At 39.0% G+C, this 24,619-nt stretch overlaps 1 protein-coding gene and 1 pseudogene across 1 annotated transcript; both read right to left on the reverse strand.

Moving 5' to 3' along the window:
* Nucleotides 1-1,214: 1,214 nt before the first annotated feature.
* On the reverse strand, nucleotides 1,215-23,229 carry LOC150016533 (E3 ubiquitin-protein ligase NEDD4-like). The gene is made up of 5 exons (XM_090268351.1): nucleotides 22,977-23,229; nucleotides 12,583-12,656; nucleotides 1,859-1,937; nucleotides 1,722-1,760; nucleotides 1,215-1,268 (listed from the first exon to the last, which is right to left on the reverse strand). The coding sequence occupies exons 1-5, from the start codon at nucleotides 23,019-23,021 to the stop codon at nucleotides 1,215-1,217; spliced, it is 291 nt and encodes a 96-aa protein (XP_090124477.1). The 5' UTR covers nucleotides 23,022-23,229.
* Nucleotides 6,719-9,399, reverse strand: LOC150016534 (serine/threonine-protein phosphatase 2A 56 kDa regulatory subunit delta isoform pseudogene; annotated as a pseudogene).
* Nucleotides 23,230-24,619: the final 1,390 nt, after the last annotated feature.

The raw sequence follows: 24,619 nt of genomic DNA on the forward strand, positions 1-24,619 counted from the left end.
AGTTCACTTCACCCTCACTCTTTTATGTGATGGTTATAATATGTATTATACTTACATAAGTTAAAAATTCCTACCAATATTATTATTTTTGCTTTCAACAGCCATACACATTTTTTTAAACTCAAGAGAAAAATGTTTATTATAATTACAGATATTTACTATTTCTGTTGCTTTTCCTTTGTTTCTGAAGTCTTAAATTTACTTCTGATACCACTTACCTTTAGCCTAAATAATTTCCTTTAGAATTTTCTTTAGAGTAAGTTGGCTGGCAATAAATTATCTTACTTTCCTCAGCTTCAAATACTATACTGTCATTCCTGAAGGATATTTTTTTAAAATATAGAATTTTGAGTTGACTGTTCTTTTTCCTTTCTTACCTTAATTACACAATTTTGTCATAGTTACTGGAATCATTGTTCCCCTATGCATAATGTGTCATTTTCCCTGGCTGCTTTCAAGATTTCTTCTTTTTCTTTTATTTCAGCAATTTGATTTTGTGTCTGAAAATAGATTTTTTGCATGTACTCTGGGTTTCACTGAACTTCTTTAATCTATAAATGCATGTCTTTCACCAAATTTGAAAATTTTTTGGCCATTTCTTCAAATTTTTTTCCACCAATGTCTTTTTCCTCCTCTGAGACTTCAGTGACTCAAATATTAGACTTTTAATATTGTCCACAGGTTTCCGCAGGCTCTACTACTTTATTTCAATCTTTATTTTCTATTCTTCAAATTAGGTAATTTCTACTGATTATCTTCAAGTTCACTGATTCTTTTCAATGTTATCTCCATTTTATTATTGAGCTCATCTAGTGATTAAACAATTTTTTTCAGATATTATATTCTTAAGATTTAATATTACTATTCATTCTTTTCTACGGTTTCTATTTCTCTGCTGAGAATATCTATCTTCCCATCCATTACAAGAGTGTTTATCGTTACATCATGGAGCATGGTTATAATAGTTATAATAGCTGCTTTATAGGATTTTACTGATAATTTCAATGTCTGGGTCATTTTGGAATTCTCATTTATTGACTGTCTTTTCTTTTGAGAATTGGTCATATTTTCATGATTTGTTGTATATAAAATAATGTTGGATACATGTTGAATATTATGTTGTGAAACTGGATCCTGCTAAAATCCATAATAGCTTTACAGTTGTGGATAGTATGGGGTTAAGGACTCTGACAGATAGATATAAGGAGACGTTCTCAGTTTGACGGCCCTCCTGAGGAGCCTGGAATAACTGTTGGCTGGCGTTTGCTCTTAGGGTGGAGTGAGGCAGGGTAAGGGGGAAAGCAGGAATGTGTCGAGAGGTGGAGGGAAGAAATGTATCCATTTATTGGCAGGCCCTCATCATCCCTTGCCTGGAGCAGTCTATATAATAAATGACTGGGAGACACAAATATTGAGTTACCTTTAAAGGAAAACACCAAAATATGCTAAATTGGAATAAGTGCACTGTAGTCTCTAAATCAGAATTAAATTAGAATAAAATAATCTTTTTACCACTTCATTACTTTACATATATGCTTTTTCATAATAAAATAATGGTTCCAGGACCATGTCATCTTGGGAATAACTAGATTTAACTATTTAAATTTTTAAAAATCTAGACAAATTCTTATAAGATGCATTTTAGAATATTATAAGTGAGAACTTATTCTAACTATTGAGAACATTTTTTGCTGTTTTAATGAAATAAAATGCATACTTACTCTGAATAATATCTCTTCATTCCATTTTGGATTCAAAGTCTAAAAGACAATAAACATAGCATAACCAATTTTTATATTTTGTCATATAAAAATAAAGGAGTATATTAAAATTTTTTTTGAATCCCACTAGGTCTGACCTTTTTAATGGTTTTCGTTTGCATACTTGTTAAAACTCCTTTCATTGGATCATATAACGTCACTCTCACATACGGATCACTGTTAAAATGAATAAAAAAATTAATTGTTGCTTATTCCCGAATTTAGATTACTCAGACTATAAAAATCAGTTTTTCTTGTTAACAATTTCTACAATTATTACCTACAATTAAAAGTTAAGAGTTTCTTAGGCAGGGGTAAGTAATTATAGTAATTTTTGTATCTTGTTTAAAAGGTAAAGTACCATGTTAGTGAAATAGGAAAAGAATTTAAAAGATTTTCAATGTGTTTAGATTTTTAAAACTTTGATTTTTTTTATTATGTTCTTTCTTCTTTTGGGTTAAGATGGTTAATTCAATGATTTTCAAGCACTAGCTTTGCAAGACCTCAGGTTGTTCCAAGTTATCTCAAGGGTGTAAACTCTTTTCACAAAATAAAGGCGAAGTGCTTTCAGTTCAAAATAATTATTTCATATAAAACCTTTTACAAAGGGACACAGGAGGAAAATCAAGATTTTTGCCCATTTTTGAACTGGCCTTTTTAATCATATTATTATTGAGTTGTAAGTGGTCTTTATAAATTATGAGTAGAAGGCTTTTGTCTGATATATGTTTTGAAAATACTTTCTCCCCATCTGTGGCTTGCCTTGTCTTTTTCTTTTTAAAAATGTTTATTTATTTATTTATTTTCAGAGAGAGGGAAAGGAGGGAGAAAGAGAAGGAGAGAAACATCAATGTGAGAGAGAAACATCAATGTGAGGGAGAAACATCAACTGGACTGAACCCACAACTCAGGCATGTGCCCAGACTAGGAACTGAACCAGTGACCCCTCGCTCTGCAGGAAGACGCCCAACCAACTGAGCCGCACTGGTCAGGGTGCCTTATCCTCTTTTTAAATGTGTCTTTCAAACAACAAAAGTTTTCAGTCTTGATGCTGTCCATTTCAACATTTTTCTTCCTTTTATGGTTCACACTTTTTGAGTCCCATTCAAAAAATATTTGTGTAACGCAGTATTTTCTCTTATGTGTTCATCCAGAAGTTTTATAATTTTAGTTTTTATATGTTTTCAATATGTTGTATGGTAAGGAACAAGGTTCATTTTGTTCCATACTGATAACCAGTTCCTTCAGTATTGTGTGTACTAAAAAGTCTGTCCTTTCTCTTGAAGTACCTTAATACTTTGTATCAAAAAGCTACTGGCCCACTTTGTAAAGCACGTGATTGCCTAACCACTATGCTGTATACCTGAAACTAAATACAAAATAATATTGAATATAAACTGTAATTTAAAAATAAAATTAAAAAAAAGCAACTGAACATATACGTGTGTGTGTGTGCGCGCGTGAATTCTAAAATCTTTATTCTATTTCTTTGAACAATACCTTTATTCTTACTCCAAAGCCACTCTCTCTTGATTACTATAGCTGTATAGTTGAAATTAGGTAGCGTAAGTTTTCCAATTTTGTTCTTCTTTTTCAAAATTGTTATGGCTGTTCTACATCCTTTGTCCATAAAAAATATTGAAATCAGCTTATCTATTTCTCCAAAACAGCATACTGGGATTTTAATTGGGACTGTGCCAAATCTAGTCATTTTGGAGAGAAATACCACTCTAGCAACAATGAATCTTCCAATCCATGAATATGGCATGTTTACCCGTTGATTTAGATCTTCAATTTCCCTCAGTAATATTGTGTAGTTTTTCAGTGTACAGTTCTCCTAAAGCTTTTGTTAAATTTATTTCTAATTTTTTTACTTTTATGCTATTATAAATGGATATTTTAAAAGTTTATTTTCCAATTGTTCGTTGAAAGGATATAAAAATATAACTGATTTTGGTATAATGACTTCGTATCTTGGGGACTTATATCTTAGTTCTAGCAGCATTTTTTGTAGATTCTTTGGGTTTTCTACGAACATAATCACGTTGTCTGCAAATACAGCCTTCTTGCTATTCAGCCTGTTGACTTTCATTTCTTTTCCTTGCCATTTTACATCACTAGACTGTCCAGTAGTGTTGAATTGAATGTGAAAGCAGACAACCTTGTCTTATACTTGAGTTTAAGTAGAAAGCCTTCAGACTGTCACTGTTGAGTTGACGTTAGCTACAGGCTTTTCACAGATAAACTTAATCAGGTTTAGAAGATTCACATCTGTCCCTAGTTTGTTAACCATTTCTTTCATAAATGGTGTTAAATTTTGTCAGATGCTTTTTCTGCTTTTATTAAATTAATCATGTCATTTTCTTTTATTCTATTTTTATAGTGAATTACATTGATTAATTTTCAGGTGTTAAACCAATCTTGCATTTTATTCTTAGCTTACTGAGCATTTTTATCAGATATGGGTGTTTTGGATTTTGTCAAATGAGCCTTCTATGCCTATTGAAATGATCATGTGTTTTTTCTTCTGTACTATATTAATATGATGAACTAAAATGATTTTTAAAAAATGTTGAGCAAATCTTGCATTACTAGGAAAACTCCCACCTGGTCATATATTGTTATATATTGTTCAACATAGGGCTAATTCAAGTTTTATATTTCTTCTGTGATTCTTGATCAATCTAGCTAGAAGTTTAAAATTTTTATTGATCCCTTCAAAGAACAAGCTTCTGAATTCAATGATTTTTTCCCATCATTGTCCATTTCACTAATTTCACTTTATCCTTATTTTCATCCGTCTACTTACTTTAGAATTAATTTGCTCTTTTAAAAAATTTCTTAAGATTGGAACTCAAATTATTCATTTAGATCCTGCTCCTTTTCAAAGTTAAACATTTTAAAACTCTCAACTTTCATTTAAATATTACTTTGGCAGCACCCTACAAATTTTGATATTACTGGATTTTCATTTTCATTCTAGTCAAAATGTTTTCTAATTTCTCTTGTGATTTTTTCTTTGTCCTATAGATTATTTAGAGGTGTATTAAACAGTTGGGCTTTTTCTAGCTATCTTAATATTATTGGTTTCTAACTTAATTCCATTGTATCAGAGAATATCCTATGTATAATTTCAATCTTTCAAAACTCCTGAGACTTGCCTTATGACCGTACACATGGTCTATGTTGCTGAATGCACCACGTGCACTTGAAAAGAATGTAAAATTTGCAGTTGTCTAAGTATTTTTTTTAAAGATTTTACTTATTTTTAGAAAGAGAGGAAGGGAGGGAGAAAGAGAGGGAGAGAAACATCAATGTGTGGTTGTCTCTCATTCACCCCTAACAGGGGACCTTGCCTGTAACCCAGGCATGTGCCCTGATTGGGAATTGAACCAATGACCCTTTGGTTCAGAGGCCAGCACTCAATCCACGGAGCCACACCAGCCACAGCTGAGTTATTGTCTTATGGCCCAACATATCATAGCAGATAGACTCTAGAGTAGCTCCTATCATCCCCACGTGGGAAGGACCTAACAAATTCTAACCAATACATTAGAGCAAAAGTGACAAAATGTATGTGATCACATTACATAAGATTGTAACCCATCTTGCTAGGAGACTGTCTCCTTCGCTATTTCTGAAGAGACAGGCTTCTGGCCAGTGAGCTGCCATATGAAGAAGACCACGTTGCAAGGAACTTAGGGTGGCCTCTGGCTGACAGCCAGCAAGAAACCGAAGCCCTCAGTATGGCAGCCTGCAAGGAACTGAATGCTGTCATCAACCACGTGAGCTTGTAAGTGGATCCATCCCGAAACAAGCCTCAAATGATTGGCCATGGTCCTGGCCAATCCCTTGATTGAAGATTTCTAACACCAAGAAGCAGAGGAACTAGCTAAATCATACGAGTCTCCGACCCACAGAAACTGTGAGATAATGAATGTGTGTTCCTTTAAGCTGCTGTCTGTGGTCATTATACTTCACTCTTATTATGCTTATTGTCTGCACTGCATATTTCTTTGTCATTGCATTTCAACTTAGTTGTGCTTATACTTTCAATATCTTTTATAGACAGCACATAATTGAGTCTTGATTTCCAACCCATTCTAACACCCTCTGCCTCATATTTACCTTAGTCCATTAATTTATTTTTTCTTCTCAGTGACTCACTTCATTTAGTTTTTGACATGTGGGGGTATCGGACATATGTACAACTCACCTTAACCTGTATCACTCTGGGGAGTAAAGCACCCGATTACACAGCCAAAAGCTTCAGTGCCTGTGCCCCTTGAACCCAGGTCTGGCCCTCCTAAGCCCCTTGCCCCTCCATGGTGCCTGAAAGGGACAAGTGAAGGCCAGCCCAGCAGCCCAGCATTAGCACAAACAAGGACATAAACAGGTGACGGGGGGAGCCATGCTTAGGGCACTGCTCCCTGCTTCCTTCTTCTGGGCTTTGGGAACCCACAGCACAGGAAAGCAGTCAGCTGCAGGCAGTCCTTCCATGTCTGTGATCCCAGGGCTGCTACTCAGCAAAGATGGGGCACAGGGTAGGGTGTTTGTTCATCCCCTTCTCTTGATCCATCTGGGCCCTTCATTCTTCACCAACTATCTGTAGCCTAAGTGCTTCTTTTGGTCTTGGTCAGGCAGAGAGAGTAAGAGTAAATAAAACAGCCCCCTCAGCCTGTACACTGCTGGGGCTTGGGGCCTCTTTGTGCTGTTGGGTGTTGGTGTCCCTCCAGCTATTGGGAGCCAATAGGGCTTGACATAACTCAGGTGAGAATAATCTGCTCCCTGTGTGCCTCTGCAGGGGAGAGCACTAAGCATCTCAGTGCTCAGCCTGTCTGTACTAGGCACAGGGAGGCACGAACACATTTTGGGAAGGAGAGGGACCGCTCTGTGGGTATCTGCTTTGAGTGCCACATCGCCCTCCCTAGAGTAGCTAGGGATGCACTGGCTCCACGTCAGCCAGTAGCGAGCAGAAAGTAGAGGGCAAGGGCCGCATCCCAGGGCTGAGTGAGCTGCGGCCCTGTGGAGGGAAGGTGTGGGTGGCAGAGAGGCCCCGGGCTGGCAGGTGAGGACTCTTCTCTCTGTTTGTGAGCTTCTGGTGCCTTTATGGTGTTCACATGCTGGGCAGCTCTGACTTCCTCCGAAGCAGCACTTTCTCCTTTGACGTCCTTCAGCTTCTTCACGGACTCTGTCTCCACTCTCCTCTTCAGAAGTTAGATGTCCTCTGCCGTGGGGGATCTCTGTCTCCTTCAGGTACACACGAGGCAGTGGTGGTGGAGCTCGGGACACGGGATACTGGGGATTAAGTTGGGCCAACTCCTGGATTTTTTGCCATATCACTTCTCTTTCCTTCATTCACAACTGGCCCTTCTGCTTCTCTGCCTTGTATTGTTGTATGCAGTCATCACACAGCTTCTGATTCATCTCCATGAACAGCTTATCAGTCCACGGAATGTCTTGTTCCAGTGGCTCTTAAGAGTTCCCGTAAGTGCAGGGAATATGATGGCAAGGACTCGGGCAGCATTGTCACTGACCAGGCTCAGGATGTACTCCTTGTTCCAGTAAGAGAGAGCACACTCTGCCACCTGGACATGGGGGCTGGAGACACACTCGGCCAAAGCTGGTGGAAGAGTAGCTCCACCACTCTGCTGAACTCTGAAGGTCAAATGACATCCAGAATCTCCTCTAGCTCGTTCAGGAGTATCACCCCCTTGGGACTGTGGGTCTTCAGCCAGAACTTGAGAAGTCCCACAATCACCGGCTCAGTGAGACTCCTCTCCTTCTCCAGGAACTGTACCACACTGTGTGCCAGCTGAGGGTGGTAGATGCTCAGGAACTTGACCTTGTGAAGGAGAAGCAGGACACGGAGAAGGAACATCTTGTGCTCTTCCTTAAGGGGCACAAGAAAGCCACTAATGATGCTGCCTGGGATCTCCAGGAGCTCGGCAATCCCGTTGTGGTGCTCCATCTCACAGATAAGCCTTTAGAAGATGTGGTTGATCTGCCTGCGGGTATAAGCCCAGAGCCCCAGAAACTTGCCACAGATTCTATGCAAGATAGTGTTGAGGAAGTTCAGCACTCAAGGATCCTCATTGTCCATCAGGTCTAGGAGAGTGAGGACAAACTTCTGGTTAATGTCCTTCTCAGCTGTCTGGCTGGAAATCAGGGGACTCAAGGGAATGTAAGAAAAGCTCATACATAAGCTGGAGATGTGGCCAGGTGGCTTCCAGGGTGGCCTTATCTTCCTCTGGGTCAAATTCAGCCCAGGTGGGATTTGAGGAAGGAGTCAGTGAAAGATGGTGACAGCCTCAGAGTAAATGGCCTCCAACACCAGCTGTGGGTGACATACGCCACCATTTCGTGGAGTCATGGCCCTTCACCTCCTTGAATTTGAGGTCACTGAGTGGGTCCAACACAAAGTCAAAAAGGACACAGCACTGCGGTAGCTGCTGGCTGAACAGCTCCTCCTGTTCCTGGGACGGCAAATCTCTCAGGGCAGGAAACTTCTGCAACCCCCAGTTCTTGCTGAGATAGAAGCGGGAAGAGCTTTGCTGTGACTTCTTCTCGACAATCTGGGGCCGCCCAGAGTCCCTGATTTCGTTGAGCTGCGTGGGGGTGACGTTCTGCTGCTGTTACAGAAACAGGAGAGTCCAAAAATCCCCAGAGTTTGTGGCTGGGGGATGGGGAGAAGGAAGCAGCTTTTAGAGTGCCTCCACACGCCTGAGGCTGGTGGCTAGTGTCTTTCTTATGCAAAATGGCTTTGATGCATCCAAAGCCTCAGGTAGATGGGAGGAGTCTTGAACCAGGGGACGGTATGGAAAAAGCACACAGAGCCTGTGTGAGGTTCTATGAATGGTCAGAACTGTTTGCAACACCCACTGCGTCAGAAGACGCAGTCCGGGATACATAAGCAGCTGCAGATATTTTAGCTCTCTCCGTCTCTCGCTCGTGCTCTAGCTCTCGCCCCCTCCATGCGGCTTGGAGAAGGGGTCTCCAGGCTGCTTAAAGAAGAAGCTCTCGCCATGCGGTTTTGAGAAGAAGAGGAGATCCGCATGGTTTGCAGGAAGAAGGCAGTTCGCAAGGAGGCTGAGAATCCAGGTGGTTCTGCATTGAGAGCTGGAGGGCACCACAGCACAGAAAGGACCTCCCCAATCAGATTGAATGATTGGCAGCTGCTGGTAAAGCTGAACTGTGTTTGGAAAGTGGGGAAACGGTTTCTCTAACTTTCCTAAAACTAGCCTGGTTTGGAACGGGGGGAGGCAAGGATATGTGTTTATGGGTGTTTTAAAGAACATAAGACTTAACAATAGAAATCCGCAAATAACTAAATCTATATGACTGTTAAATAAACAATTCTTTTTCTTTTCACTAAACTCTGGTACTGAGAGTTATAATTTTGGCGGCGGGCAATCGGGCCCCTAACTAAAGAGCCCGTGGTTTGTTTTCAGTTGGAGCAGCCCAGGGGTTCTGGAACATCGCTGCAACACTTGTTGGATGACGGTGGCTGAGACTCCGGCTGCGGCTGGACCCCCCCCCAGCGCTCTCACCACCACCACCCTCACCCAAACTGCTGGGCTTGGCCGTGCCCTTGGTAAGTTAGGGGGGGCTCCTTCTCCTCCTTCAGTTGGTAGGGCATCTCATTGAGCTTGTGTGGACCTGGCAAGGCTCCTGCAGCCCCGCCAGGGCTCCGGCTTTTCTCAGGGCCATACCCTGCACTCCCAGTAATGGCTAATGTAACTATTTATAGGATTAGATCTATGTCTACCAAGTTATCTGTTTTCTATTCTTTCTCCACCCCTTTTCTTTTTTGGATGATTTGTTTTTAAGGTTTTTAATGATCAAAAGTCTGGCTTTTTAATTGTTTTTTATTTCTTTCCAGGAGTTTCATGTAAAAATGTCTACCGTCTATAATTCTTTATGGTATTTTTTAAAAGATTTTATTTTTTAGAGAGAAGGGAAGGGAGGGAGAGAGGGAAAGAAACATCGATGTGTGGTTGCCTCTTGCACATCCCAAACTGGAAACCTGGCCCACAACCCAGGCATGTGCCCTTTCTGGGAATCAAACAGCAACCCTTTGGTTTCCAGGCCACACCAGCCAGAGCTCTTTACAGTATTTTTAGTAGCCTCCAACTAGCCCTGTCCTTTATGATACAAATGTTATATATATTCCACCTACATATACTGTATAAATCCAGCAAGACAATGTTATAAGTTGTGATTTTAACAGGCAAATGTTTTATTTTTAGAAGTTATTATAAAAACAACAAAAGGTCTTTGAATACCCCCAGGTATTTAACCATTTCTGATGCTGTTTATTCCTTTCTGAGGATCTGAGTTTCCATCTGTTACCTATTCTTTATAGCTGGAAGAGCTTCCTTTAGCTTTCCTTAGAGTGCCGATGACCGTCTCAGTGTTTTCTTTTATCTGAAAAGTTGTTATTTTGTCATCATCCTGAAAGATAGTGTCAATGACTATAGAATTCTGGATTTGGCTGCTGTTTTCTATTGTTTTATTTTCTTCTGGCCTCCAGTTTCTTGTAAGAATTAAGTCCTTAATTGAATTGCAGTTACTGTTTATGTAATATGTCATTTTCTTCTCTCCCTTCTGTCAGGATTTTTACTTATTCTTGGATTTCAAAAGTTTGACTACTATGTGCCTCCATATGTTTTTTGAGTGTTTATCCTGTTTGGTGTGTTTGACATATTTGCATCTTTCATCAAATCTGGAAAAAAATTAGCCATTATTTCTTCAAAAAATGTCTTGCCTCATTCTTTCTCTCTCCTCTATTCTAATTTCATGTATGTTAGACTGTTTGATATTATATAACAAGTCACCAAGGCTATGTTCACCTCTTCAAATTTTCATTCTTTGTCTCATTTTCTAATTGGGAAATATTTTCTACTGATCTTTCTTAAAATCCCCTTCATTCTGCTGTTGATTCCATCCAAGAATTTTAACATCAAATATTGTAGGTTTCAGTTCTAGATTTTTCACTTTTTATAGTTTCTCTTTCTTTCTTGAGATTTCCAATCTTTTGATTCATTGTGAATATACAGGTAACCCCTGTATAACAGGGTTGTTAGGTTCCTAACAAATGCCATGTTATGTGAATCCGTGTTATACAAAACAAAGAACTAGTACAAAAAGAGGGTAGGTTCCAAAAATTTTAAAAACATACTATTATATTTTTATAATTAAGATAAATATTTTTATTAAAGCAATTTTCGTCCAAAGTATTGCATATTAATAGGATTAAGTAATGTTTTCTGCATCATCACTACTAAGCTCCATTAACCAAATGCATTTTTTTGACAAGATATCCTCATCCTCTGAACTTTCTTCAGCATTATCTTGATTTCTATGCTCTACTTTTTGCAAAAAATCTGTTATTTTAGATCGCTTGCTTTTAGCTGAGAGATCTTTATAAGTTTCGTTATACAGTGCTATGCACTTTTGAAGTTCTCTCTTAAACTTTGTGCTCCTTTCAGTGCAAGAATCTTTCTTTAAGAAATATGACTAACTGTTCAGCTAAGTCTAGGCCTTTCTTTACACTTTTTAGAGTAAACTGTTTAACTCCTTGTTTTCATCAGTGCTATCGTCCCCAAAGTTATCTTGGCACATTCCAGATGTCATTTCCACCAAAATTGTTTCATCAGTTTCTTCTTCTACCAGCAATTCTTGGATATATTCTACTGTCATAGCGTCAAAAACTTCCCCTCCTAAAGACTTAGTAAGTTCTGCTATTGCATCCATCCTGTTTTCTGCTGGCTTGATTAGATTTTCACTTTGAATTGACTCTGGCCATATATTTTTCCAACAGGCATTTAATGATGTCAGTTTTATTTCTTTGATGGATGAGTTTATTAGATTAATACAGTCCAACATTTTATCACATTCGGTATGGTATGGGGATTTTCCTAATTTCATGTTATACGGGAGTTTCCCCCAATTCTCTAACTGTGTTAGAGCGAAACCGTGTTATAGAAGTACTGTGTTATAAGGGGGATACCTGTATTTTCTTTTCTCTACTGAAAATGTGTTCCATTTTCCCGGTTCTTTAGGCATCATAATATTTTGGATTATATCCTGGACATTATGGAGACCCTGAATTCTGCAATTTTTCTCTAATTAGTAATTTTTTTCTTTTATTTTACCACACGATTAATTACCTTATTTAGACCAAAACCACCAACGCTGTTTCTTAGTCTGATCTCTACTGTTATCTTTTGTCTTTAGCTGAGTTGCTGTAAATTTGCTTCATATGTGTGATTCAGGCTCAGCAAGAGATGTCAGTAGACAAGTTTGGGAATCTCCTCTCTGGTTCTTTCCCTTCCAAAATCCCACCATTGCCATGTCTTCTTAAGATTGTCTTCTGATTTCCCAAGCCATGAAGACTACAATTTTTCCAGGCGCTAACTACATTGGCCTCAAGCTAATTCATGAAACTGGGAATTCACTCAGTACAACCGCCCATCTCCACAGATGGACTCCCCATTAGACTTTGCCTGCTCTACTCTCTCCACTGCCTTCATGTTCCTGCTCTTTCTGTTACGGTTGTTAGCCCCTAAAGACTTGTCTGTTATAATTGTATCAGGTCCCAGAAGCAAAACTCATAAATGTATCCTATTAGTCTTTAATAAATTCAGTAATTCAGACATTACGGAATTTAGTAAACCATCAGTTAGCTATTATTATTCTACATTAAATAACAATTTAATAATATTATTATACAAGGTTTCATCTAACTAAAGTTTAAAAAAATTAGTTAACAAGTGTAAATTTTAAAATCACAACCAAATGAGTGTACTTATATACTTACCTAGCTCCCAAGATATCCTTTTTGGCAAGGCCTATTCCAGCTATGACTTTCACCCTCACAATTCGAACATTTTCCTAAAATACAAAAGTGTATATTTTATTTTCATGCACTTTATAACCTACCTAAGATGCATATCTTTAAATATATATATATACATATATATGTGTGTGTATATATATATATATATCAAAGGCAGTAATCAAGTTATTAAAATTAATTGGAGGAAACTTTTTCAAGAATTATTTGATTAAAAGCTATATAAAGAAAAGAAAACTATTTGTCATTTGTAGATGACTTGATTATCCACAAAGAAAAGCCATAAAAACTAGAGACAAATTATTTCATTAAGAGTTTATCATTGCTTCTAAGAAAATCTACAGCAAAGTTATTAAAACTAATACGAATGTATCATTGTTGTTATGTACACAATAATACAAATCAGGAATTCAAAATCATTTGTAATAACTAGGATGGTAATTATTTTTATAACCCCATTCAATAGATTCTATGTTAAATAAAACTATAATGACAACACTATAGTGTTTCAAATAATAAATTCCTTGGATACCATAATACTATTATGAGGTTTTATAAAATAATGTCTTAGTTTTAAGATACACGTATTTAAATATTTAGGGATAAAGTATAGTAAGTCTGCAACTTACTCAAATGCCCAGCAAATGAAAAGTTGAGTGTGTGTGTGTGTGTGTGTGTGTGTGTGAGTGAACACAGGGAATAAGTAAAATGCTATCCATTTGATGGGTATACAGGTGTTCATTACACTACTCTTTTAACTGTCCTTTAGATGGTGAAAATGTTCAAATTTAAAAGGTGAGAAAATATAGCACAGAATGCATATTTTAAAAAATTCTCAAGTAAGTAGAACTGTTAGACAAAGAGAAATAAAATTAATAAAAATATTTAAAAACCTCTGTGGATAAAATGATTTTTTAAATTATTGAAGAACATAAAAAAGACTTAAACTTTAAAATTCACTATGTTGCCCTGGCCAATGTGGCTCGGTTGGAGCATTGTCCCATAGACTAAAAAGTCATGGGTTTGATTCTCAGTCAGGGCACATGCCTAGGTAGTGGGTTTGATCCCTGGTCAGGGCACCTATGAGAAGGTAACCAATCAATCCTTCTTTCCTTCCTCCCTCCCTCCCTCCCTCTCTCTCTCTCTCTCTCTCTCTCTCTCTTTCTCCCCTTTTCTCTCTGTAAAAGCAATGTAAAAAATATACTTGGGTGAGGATAAAAACTTCACTATGTTCATAGATGGAAATAATAAATATTATTGTCTGTTTTCTCTAAACTAACTATAAATTAAATTCAACGTCAACTCTCCTTGGATTTTTCATGGATCTTAACAAATGATTCTGAAATTCACAGGGAAGAGTAAAAATGAGTAAAGAAGTAAACAATAATATTCAATCACTGTCTTACACTGTATATAAGTTCCATAGTCATTAAAATCTAAAAGTGAAAAAGGAAACTTAAAAAAATTTTATAAAAAATTTAAGGATATTTCTGTGTCACTGGGGTAGGAAAAAATTTTAAAACTAATGGAAAACATTGTTAGATTTCACATAAAATTATATACCTTTTGTATAAGATAAGATGCCATGAGCAAAATAAAAAGCCAAGGGGACAGACAGGGTAAAAGTATCTAAAATATATACCATTGAAAAATTATGATTATCCAGAATATATAAATGATTTCTAAAAACCAATAGGTGAAATATAAACAACCTAATACGAGAAGTCATAGAGAATGGCCAATAAACACATGAAAAGATCCTCAGTCTTACCAGTCATCAGAAGAACTCTAATACACTTAAGAATTATTTTTAGGAGATATTTGGCAATATCCACTAAAGTTCTAAATAAATAATCCAGAAATTCCCTTTTTACATATGTCCTCTAGATAAACTCTCATTCATGTATTCAAGGACATCAGCACAAGAGTATTAAGAGTAGCATTTATGATTTAAAAAATGAAATAAATGTTGCCCAACAGATATCAACCTGATTCTATTCTACAATTATCGCACCTCAGATAGTCACAGTCCCTTCTGAGGAGAGGTCTGGGTGGGAGAAAATATACATATTATAGACTATTTATTTCAATCTCCTTCTACTTCTAAATACTACAACCACCCTCATTCCTGAAGGTTCCACTGAAAAGATATGATAAATGAAATATTCTCTTAGCTCCAAAACTCAGATGACAAATTCAGAGAGCACAGAAATCCTTAAGTACAGATACTAGATAAAATATAACTTCCCCATCACCAATTAAAAGTAATGCATAGCTGATGTGACGTGAAAGAAGGGAAGCCTTCAGGTATCAGAACTAAAAATAGAATTAAAAACCAGAGAGGAAAATATGTAAACTGAAATTTCAGTTTTCTACAGAGACTGATTCACAAAAATCTGAAGAGATTTGCAGGTTACCTTTTTTTCCTGAAGAGACACTGAATAAATAGACTCATTAAATATTCTATTGGGCCCACAGTCAAATTCTCACTATACCAGTTAACTGGGAAGTGGCTATATTGATTAAACAAGGTACTAATTTCAAGACTGAATTCTGAAAATTAGAAATATATTCTATGGTGCTTTAGTTAATAATACAAATTTTTTTCCAATGGTAAAGTGTAATTAAAAGCGCCATCAGGCTCTGGCCAGTGTGGCTCAGTTGGTTGAGCATCATCATGCAAACCAAAGAGTTACAGGTTCGATTCCTGGTTGGGACACATGCCTGTGTTGCGGGTTCGGTCCCTGGTCAGAATGCGTGTGGGAGGCAATCAATTGACGCTTCTCTCTTGCATTGATATTTCTCTCCCTCTCTTCTTCCCTCCCTTCTCCCCTCTCTAGAATTAGTAAAAGAAAAAAAATTTTAAGTGCCATCAGATTAGTCAACAATATTGTAATAACTATGTACGGTGCCAGGTGGTTACCTAAAATATAAGGGAGAGGAACACTTTGTAAAGTATATGATTGTCTAACCACTATGCTGTATACCTCAAACTAATATAAAATAATGCTGAATGCAAAAAAAGTGCCATCAGCAAATAATGCACCTTACTTGATCATCTCAGCTTTTCTAAACTCAGAAAGTGTTTATTATTCGTATATGAACTTGAGGAGAAATCTTCATACTCCTCTAAGAAATTTAATCTGTATTTGTGGAGCCTCTACTGCAACTATGCCCCAGAAGTCTCCTGAGGAAAAATGTAACAAGCATTAATTAAAAACAATTCCAGGAAATGATATTCACAGTAACAGGAACACTTAACTTTTCAACCTTTTCATTGCATTTCCTACCACAAAAATCAGAACTAGTTATATTAGATGGTGTGGTTAACTGACATGAAACTATACTGACTCGAGATTCTTTCATTAAACTAAATAACAAATGCCATTTATTTTGATATTTGTATTCACTCAACTTCATTTTATAAATTTATGCTAGAAAATTGTCCAAACCAGTCTCTTCAACCACACCCAAAGCAGAGATCATTTCTCACATCATCTTTGAAAAGAACATAAAAGCTCCAGTAGAGACTCAACTCTTCAGTAATTTTAGACACGATACTAAAAGTACTATAACGTACTATTAACAGAAATCTGATAGTACTCAACTGAGCAAAAAAAAAAAAAAAAAAAACACAAAAATCAAACACCTTTTTCTTAATCAAAATGGGGATGTTATCTGTAAGCAAATCATGATCACAGTTCTTCACTAAAGCGGCAATCTTCCCCTTCCAGCTCATGAGTGAACTTTACTGATATTTGAAAGTGAGAAAACTTGCAAACTGTAGGCAAACATCTACGACTTTTCTCAGTAACAGGATGAAACAAAATGTTAATGTTATCTCTACAGACAGTTTCAGTCATTAAAAACAGCTTTCCAGGGCTGAGGTTTTCTCCACAATTGATAACAACAGCTATTTACTGCGGCTTAATCTTCTGTCAACTTCCACACCCCTCTAAAGAAGGAAATGCAGAGCTTAGGTCTTTTCATCTCTCGCAGGTTTTGGGAGATGTTTGTTACCCTCTTCATCTTTCTCCCATCCTTCTGTTGCCCCCTACCCCCACCCCACCAGTCTACTTTTAAAAAGAAAAGATATATCCTGTGGCTGGGTTGCCTCTGCCTGGAATATTCTTCCCCATCCCCTATGCTTTCACTGTCAAAGTTCTATATCATCAGAGCAGATGTCTTTGAAACCATTAAAATGTAATTATGAATATTATTTAATGACAGAAAATAATTATAATGTTAACTGGAAAAATCGGAATGCAGAATGTACATATAGCAGGAGTTCAATTAAATGCAGCTATGATTATATTTAGGTTGAGTCTTTTACCCTGAAGGAGTTTACATTAAAGCACCTTTATGCACTGACATGATTGTGTGTTCACATTACTCTCTTCATTGCCTGAACACGTCTCATATCAGCAGAAGCCAGACATTTGGGCCAGGCCATGAGGTTATAACGTTGGACTACAGACATATTTATTTCTCAAGACTTTCAGAAAAGTGTTACCAAAGCCTTTTTCATTTATCCGTTTACCTCCAGACTTCTACCCTCTCCATTCACTTATCCTCTTAAAACCGTGGTAGGATTGGCAAGGGAGCTGGACTAAATAGAAGCTTCTAGGAGAGAGACCAGTAACAATGATTACCATAGACTTCAGTAGAACAGTGGGGTTTGCCATTCAAATCAGCAATCTTACATGTCTCCAGGCACTGTAAAATAGTCCTTATGCCAGATATAGCTAGCGGAGGGGAGAATCAACTGATTTAAATATCCTGCTCTGAAGGATGTCAAATATCTAAGCCAGATGACTCAGTAAGTGACAGGGCCAGAATTCTAACCTAATCAAATTCCATTTTCTATACCCCTGCTTACCCTAAATATTTTATTTATAAGGTGCCTCCAAGGTTCTATTCCTATGTGATAACTGAATTGCTAATAGCTAACTCTCCATATATATATTTCCTCATCTTCTCTTCCTGGTGCAGAGGAGTCAATAGCAGGCCTACCTGAGGCAGAGTTTGGGGACCAGAGGTAGGTTCATGGAGGTGCACGGTCAGCATGCTCACCAGCACAGGGCACTGAGGGGACAAGGGAGGTGCCATACAGAGATGCTCAGTAGTGTACCTGCTGACATGGGACTCGGGAGAGGAGGAGGGTGCTGCATAGAACTGCAATAGCAGTCCTCCTACTAGAGCTGAAAGTGGGGTACACAAGTGGCAGAGGAGATGCCTGCAACGGTTAGAAAATCAGTCACACCAAAACATAAGTGATTGAGCATGTAAGTAAATATAATGAGGATAATGAAAGTCAGAATTTTCACTGTTAGAGAAGGTACTTTGACTAAAAGAGCTCTGAGATTTTAAATTTGAATTGGAGAAATTGATATGAATTAATGATTTTTAAATATCTATATACAGACTGATGTAGAAATAACTATAGATTTACACGTGGAATTATATATGTATATGTGTCCAGGACACACATATACACACACACTTCTGAACTTCCTGAGATGGCTGAAGAGGAATGACACACAGTATCAATGAGCACACTGAGCACCCAGATCTTGGCTTGTAAAAAATATTTTCTATTAAATAGAACACTGGTTCCTAAGAGAAATGACTGATCCAGACAGCATTGAGCAAGGCAATATCCAAGATGAGCCTGGAACATCTTTTGCCAGAAAGAAACAAAGTGTTTAAAGAAGGATAGGGACTTGTCACAATGACCTAAGAACCTCCTTCCCACAGGCCAAACTTGGATAATTTGAGCAACAACATATTTAATGACAGTAATTAATTACAACTCAATGAATAAGGTGGAATTCTGCAAATCCATGCTGATATAAATACAAATGAATAAATAAGTGAAGAGAAAGGCAAGGCTCTTTTTACACAGAATGCCAATTAATAAAGATGAAAATAAAAAAAACTGGTGTTTGATTCTGGTGGAAGTCATCAATGGATGCTAAAACCAGTGGATGGTGAGCTGGTGAATGAAGGATAGGATACTGAATATGTCCCCACAAAATACTAACCAATTATAAAGGAAAAAATGGTGACAGTACAAAAATGAAACTTGGCAGACATCAAAATTACTAAGTGATCAAGGCTATCATCGACAGTGATGGGACAAGTATCATGTATCCCTTGACGTGATGCGCTGAGAATACACCGTCATCTCTGTGATTCCTGACAGAAAAATATGACCACATGGACATGAGGAAACAGTAAAAAGATCCACGTTGAGGACTATCCTACAGGAAGTACAGCCTGTACTCCTTAAAACAATTAAGGATAAGAAAGACTGAGGAACTCACACAGGTAAGAGATGGCAAATACATGACAAGTTCATTTACCATATGCTCCTAAACGGGACCTTGGATCAGAATGGAAAAAGAAATGATCAGAACACTTGTCAGAGACTGAATGGGATCTGTGGATTGGATGGTAGTGTATCGATGTCGATTTCCTGGTTTAAAGGATTGGATGGCTGTTATGTAGGAAAATACATTCTAGAGTATTTAGAGGTAATGAGGCATTGTGTCTGCAGCTTGCACTCAAATGGTTCAGAAAAAGACCAATGAAAATGGCAAAAAATGATTTTGGAGCAATTGTGGTAAATGTCAGCAGTTGGAGAATCTGAATGAGGGAGATTTGGAGTTCTTCACCCTATACTTCCAAACTTTCTGTTGGTTTAAAATAATCAAAGAGCAAATTATTACAAATAAATATATTTATGCACTGCTTTAGGATGATGCTGGAATTAAAGAGTTGCAAAAATGCAGTAACAGCATAAACAATATGTGAAAGATTGGGCTAAATGCTAACACAGCTGCTGCTTCCACTGTGCTTCTCCCTCTTTGTGTGAGGTGAAGAAAGGATCAGGAACTTTGATCCCAGGCTCAGTATAATGCCAGGGCAAGCAGGTTCTGCTTCTGCTCGGCATCAATGAGTCTAGAGGTGTCAGAACATACACTTAGTCATCCTGTTACTTATGCATTGCTGTAGCTGACACCATCAAAGGCACCCATTCTTCTCTATGTGCAAATTGTGGAGTGGAGACTCTCAAATCTTTCCCCCTTCTTTCTTTCCTTGTTCCAGTCAGGTTTCGGTTATAGAAAATAGAAATCACACAGTGTAGAGGATTAGGTGTTTACAAAATCATTAGAAAGAAGTTAATATAGGAAATTAGGTGTTTACAAAATTATTGGAAGAGCTGGAGGGTCAGGCTATATCTTGGGCCTCCAGTGGCCTTGAAAATACCTCAGAACTGGCCTACCCAGGAAACTGCCATTTCTGCCCCAGTCAGAAAAGTAGGTAATCAGGAGCCACAACAGACCTGCTGACTTCAAGAAAATACCCAATCAAGACATCAGGAAGCCACTATCACTACCACTACCACCTCTACTTGCAACTTCCTATCAATAGCCACTCATTGTCAGCAAAAGAAATTTAAAAACAAACAAAAAAACACAACAAGAAATTATGCTCTACTTCATTTCCACCTCCCAAATCTCATGTAAGTGCACCTAATTAGGAAACCTATTTCACAGCCTATTTCCAGACCGCTAAGTGCGAGAGTCTGGGAAACATGGCATTTAGCTTTCCAGCCTCTGCACAACAGGGAAGTCCACTGGCATGAGGGGGGAAGGGATGTTAATTTCCAGTCCCCATATCTACCTCACCAGAGATTCATGGGAGTTAGCATCTACTGTTAATCCCAAGAGACTGTCAGAGCCAATTTGGTGTAAATTACTTGACACTACTTCCTTAGTTTGTTATGCTTTCATGGCAAAATTCTACACATGAAGCCAGTATAATCTCTTACTGAAAAACACAAGTGGGAGAAGAGCGAAAACTCACTGAAAAGTGAGAGGCATGATGATCTAAACTTCAGCAGACTTCAGTCGTAATATCATACAGTGTGACAAAGTGGCTATTCAGTATATACTGGTTAAATTATAGTTCTCGCACTATCTTCTATCCCATCTATTCATCTTTGTCCTTGTTGCAGTTTCAAATTTAAAATAAGAATCATCTTTCTTTTTTTTTTTTTTTTTGGCTGTTATAGAAAAAGCCACCTTACTTTTAATCAACAGACTAGTCTGAGTTTTGGCAAAAGGGCATAGCTGCAATTTTTTTAAAATAATAATGAGAGGGAGGCTTTTCTAAGCCCTCTTACTTTCATGATGGAGTAGACAGCAACCTCTACCAGAAAACAAACAATTTCTGTCTCCCACCAGACTGTGAGCTCCTCATAGAACAGGCGGAGACTATTGTCTCTCTCTGTATCCCTGGTACCTAGTATACTACATGAAACAGAATAGTTAATAAATGTTGGATGAATAACCTAAATTACAATGGAAGAAGCGGAAGACAATACTTCACCATCATGTCTCTATCTTCCTGTCTCATTCTCTTCCTAATGTGGACCAAGTGTAGAGAGGGAGTTGGAAGAAAATTGGGGTCATGGTACTGACAACCATACCCCCCATCATGCAAATCAGAGTGGGCCCCATGCCCATTAAACTTCATAGAGGTACAAATCCTTCAGCAAGTTCAGGAAAACCTCATTTCAATGGGTAGAGTTTCTGGCCTTTAGCCCCAGTTGCTTAATGATCCATTTACTGCCACAGGTCATTTCATCTGAGCTGGGCAGAAGGGTGATGTGAGAAGCAGATAACCGAAAACAGATCCTGTACCAAGAAGGAGAGAACAGACAGTGAGTGGTACCTTTGGCATTATTCTGTCTGTGATCATTTGGCTCTGCTAAGACTGAGATGAGAAATCTGGGAGAGCAGGGCCTATACCTCTGAGTAATAAACACAAGAACAACAACAGAAAAGTCCAAGGCCAGCCAGATTGCCTTGGATGCCAGCTTGAGGTTATCTGCATTGGACAGCTTATTGTAGCAAGCAAGGAAACCTGACTGATAAGCTTTCAGAGGTTCAACGCTGCATTATTTTCCTCTAACCTCGTCTACAGAACATTAGCTGGATGTTATCTTTAGCTGCAACATACTGACTGTTACGTCCATGGGACTACCAGATTGCCACAATTTGTCCTGCATCCCTTTGCTTCTGGTAACAATCACTAAGAAATTGAAGTCTAATCACATTGCATAATCATTCTCAAAACACTCTGAGATAACCTGACTACATCAACAATTTGCCCACTGTTTAGAAACAAAGAACTTTCAAGAGAAATGTAAAAAAAAAATTTGTAAAAGACATTTAAGGATACCAAGTTACTGAGAGAAGACACTGTTACAAGACTGTTAGAAGATATCTAAGTAATTGGCTGAAGAATTTATATACAGTTAAGTGGGTCCCACCTTGAAACACATATGTGACAGTTTAGTCAGTCAACAAGAATGCTTAAATTTGATTTTTTTTCCTCCAAACTGTCAGATTAGACAGCCTTTCCACCTCCCAACCATTCCCATTTTTGAGACAATCACCAAAAACAAAGGGAAGCCACATCTCATTTAAAAGAGAACCCTTAAAAAATGGCTTATTTTTAATAAGCATATGGCATAACCAGCATAAGTTACTTAACTGAGAAGAGACAGCTTTGCCTTTTCAAACCACAGAACTTAATTTTCAAAGTGAACAGCTATGGTAAGTTCTTTAACATATTCGTACTCTCAGCTTTTTAAAATATATATATTTATATCAATATAGACTGGTGAAGCATAGCATAAACTTTTCACACTTGAAACTTGTTGCTAAATGTGAGGAGGAAAATCTATCTGCCTGCTTTCCCATCACCGTCTACAGTGAGTGTTAAAAAGGACTGCAGAAGAAAAAGAAAAAAACAAAACAGCTAATCACAATTCATTTGTAAGTCTTCAGCTCAAAGTCCCTAAAGTTGAGTAGACAGGGCCTCTGGCAGGGCAGGCTAATCAACTGCCGGGATGCTAAGCTCCTGGGAACTTCACCCCGCGCCCCGATCCGCCCTCCCTCCCGGGGCTCACGCACACTTGGCCTGGGGTGGTCGAAGGGGCTGGCGGGGTGATGCGCGTCCCCGCGCGCACTCACGCGGCTCGCTGCCTAGCCTCCTCCGCAACACTTCCTTAACGAAACTGACGAGGAGCCCGGCAGCGCAGGGAGAAGAGGGGTGTGGAGTCCACTGGTTTGCGAAGGAAACGCAGCTCCCTAACGCAAGCCCCAACCCCAGCCCGCGCGTGCGGGTCGCCCCCAAGGTCCTACCGCGCCTAGCGTGTTCCTGGGGCTCGCGCAGAGGAAGGAGGGGGCTGACAGCCGACACTCTGGCCCCTGCCGCCTCCTCTGGTCTGGCTGATGAGCAGCGCGATGGGAAGCCCGCCCCGCAACCCCACGGCCCCGCACCTCATCCTCCGCGAGCCCGAACACCTCCACCGCGCAAGTTGCCATTTCGGAACGGTTACAGCAAACCGGACGCGTTCACCCCGCCCAGGGAGTGGGAACTGGAGTGGGGAAGAGAAGAGGGAGGAGGCGGGAGGAATTGGAGGAAGAGGAGGCGGTGCTCCCACGGCGTCCGCAGCGCCTCCCCCGGCCAGTGGGCGCTAATGGGCGAGGAAGCGAGGCGGGAATGGCCCGGCCGCGCCTCGGCGGGCGGCGGGCGTGGCGGGGCTCCGGGAGTGGGGAACGTGCGTGGCGGGGGCGTACTCCCCGCCCCAACGCTGGGAGAGTAGTGGCCGATAGACCCGCCTCGGGGAGTCATGCAGCCCCAAGGCACTGTGCCAGGTAGGCTTTGGAGGCCTGGAGCACGTCGGCCCTGCCCCTGGGAAATGAAGCTGCGGTTTTCCTCAGCAACAAGTCACCCTGAGACCCGCCACACAACTCGGCCTCTGACTAGACACCCAGGGATCAGGAGCGCTTCATCTCAACCTCACCACAAGCTCAAGATCAGATGCTTTCGCACTGGCAGGGTACATCAGTTGGTTAGAGCGTCATCCTGATATGCCAAGGTTGCGGTTAGATCCCCGTCAGGGCACACACAGGAAGCGACCAACCAACCAAATGAATGCGTAAATAAAGTGGAAGAACGTATGATGTTGTTTTTTTTCCTCCCTTCCTCTCTGTCTCTAAAAATAAATTAAAAAACAAAAAACAGATGCTTTCTTTCAGGTGCTTTCTTGTGGGTTAAGGCTGAGATTCCAATGGAAGCTGGACCTTGGGAACTCCAAGGAAAGTCCAGCCTGGGTGTGGCAGCAAACTGGGAGGCCTGAGAGATGGCATCACTCCTAGACTCAGGATCTGAAATACTCTTACAGTGATTTGTAAACACCGTGTCAATTCATAAGCTATTTCCTTTCATATGGTCTATCTTTAAAACCTACCAATAACGTCTGGCCTCCAGGCTTATACCTCTAAACCGGCTTAGCTAAGCCTTGAACTACAGCACCACTGGAAGGTAGGGAAGAAGGGGGCCAAATAAAATGAAGGAGGACCTCCTGTGCTATAAAGGTATTATACTTATTTTATGGTAATGTCTAGTGGGTTTTATAGTTGCATAATCACAGAAGGACACCCACCAAAGAAGTTCCCATAGAGAGAATGGGGAAAATTGTAAGCACTCGTCAGAATTTATATTGTCATTTTTCTATAGTTGTAAAAATTTGCAGAACTCTAGAATCCCAAAGTCTGATTTAAATTTTTCTTAGGGAATCCAGAATAAACAGTTTGAAGTCCTGAAAAGTGAGAACAAGACTATAGGCCATATTATTGGTTTGTTATATAAAATTTTGTCATACTTTAATTGTTTGGCACGGTCCACTTCATTTATATGATGTATCAGAATTCTATTAATTCACATCCCAAATTTTGTCATCTTTATTTTTAGGGAAAAGGGGTGGCAATTAATAAACACAAGGGAAAAATTCCAGGATGCTTAGGAATTTCTGTCTTAACTAAATTTAAAAAGTCGTCATAGCATTAATTTGTTTTATGAACTATCACATACCCATGTTTTTTTAGTGGGTTAGTAGTAAAATAGTCTGAATATATAT

The sequence above is a fragment of the Furipterus horrens genome, unplaced genomic scaffold (genome assembly GCF_987537825.1).
Source record: "Furipterus horrens unplaced genomic scaffold, mFurHor1.1.pri manual_scaffold_3, whole genome shotgun sequence".
Classification (NCBI taxonomy): Eukaryota; Metazoa; Chordata; class Mammalia; order Chiroptera; family Furipteridae; genus Furipterus; species Furipterus horrens.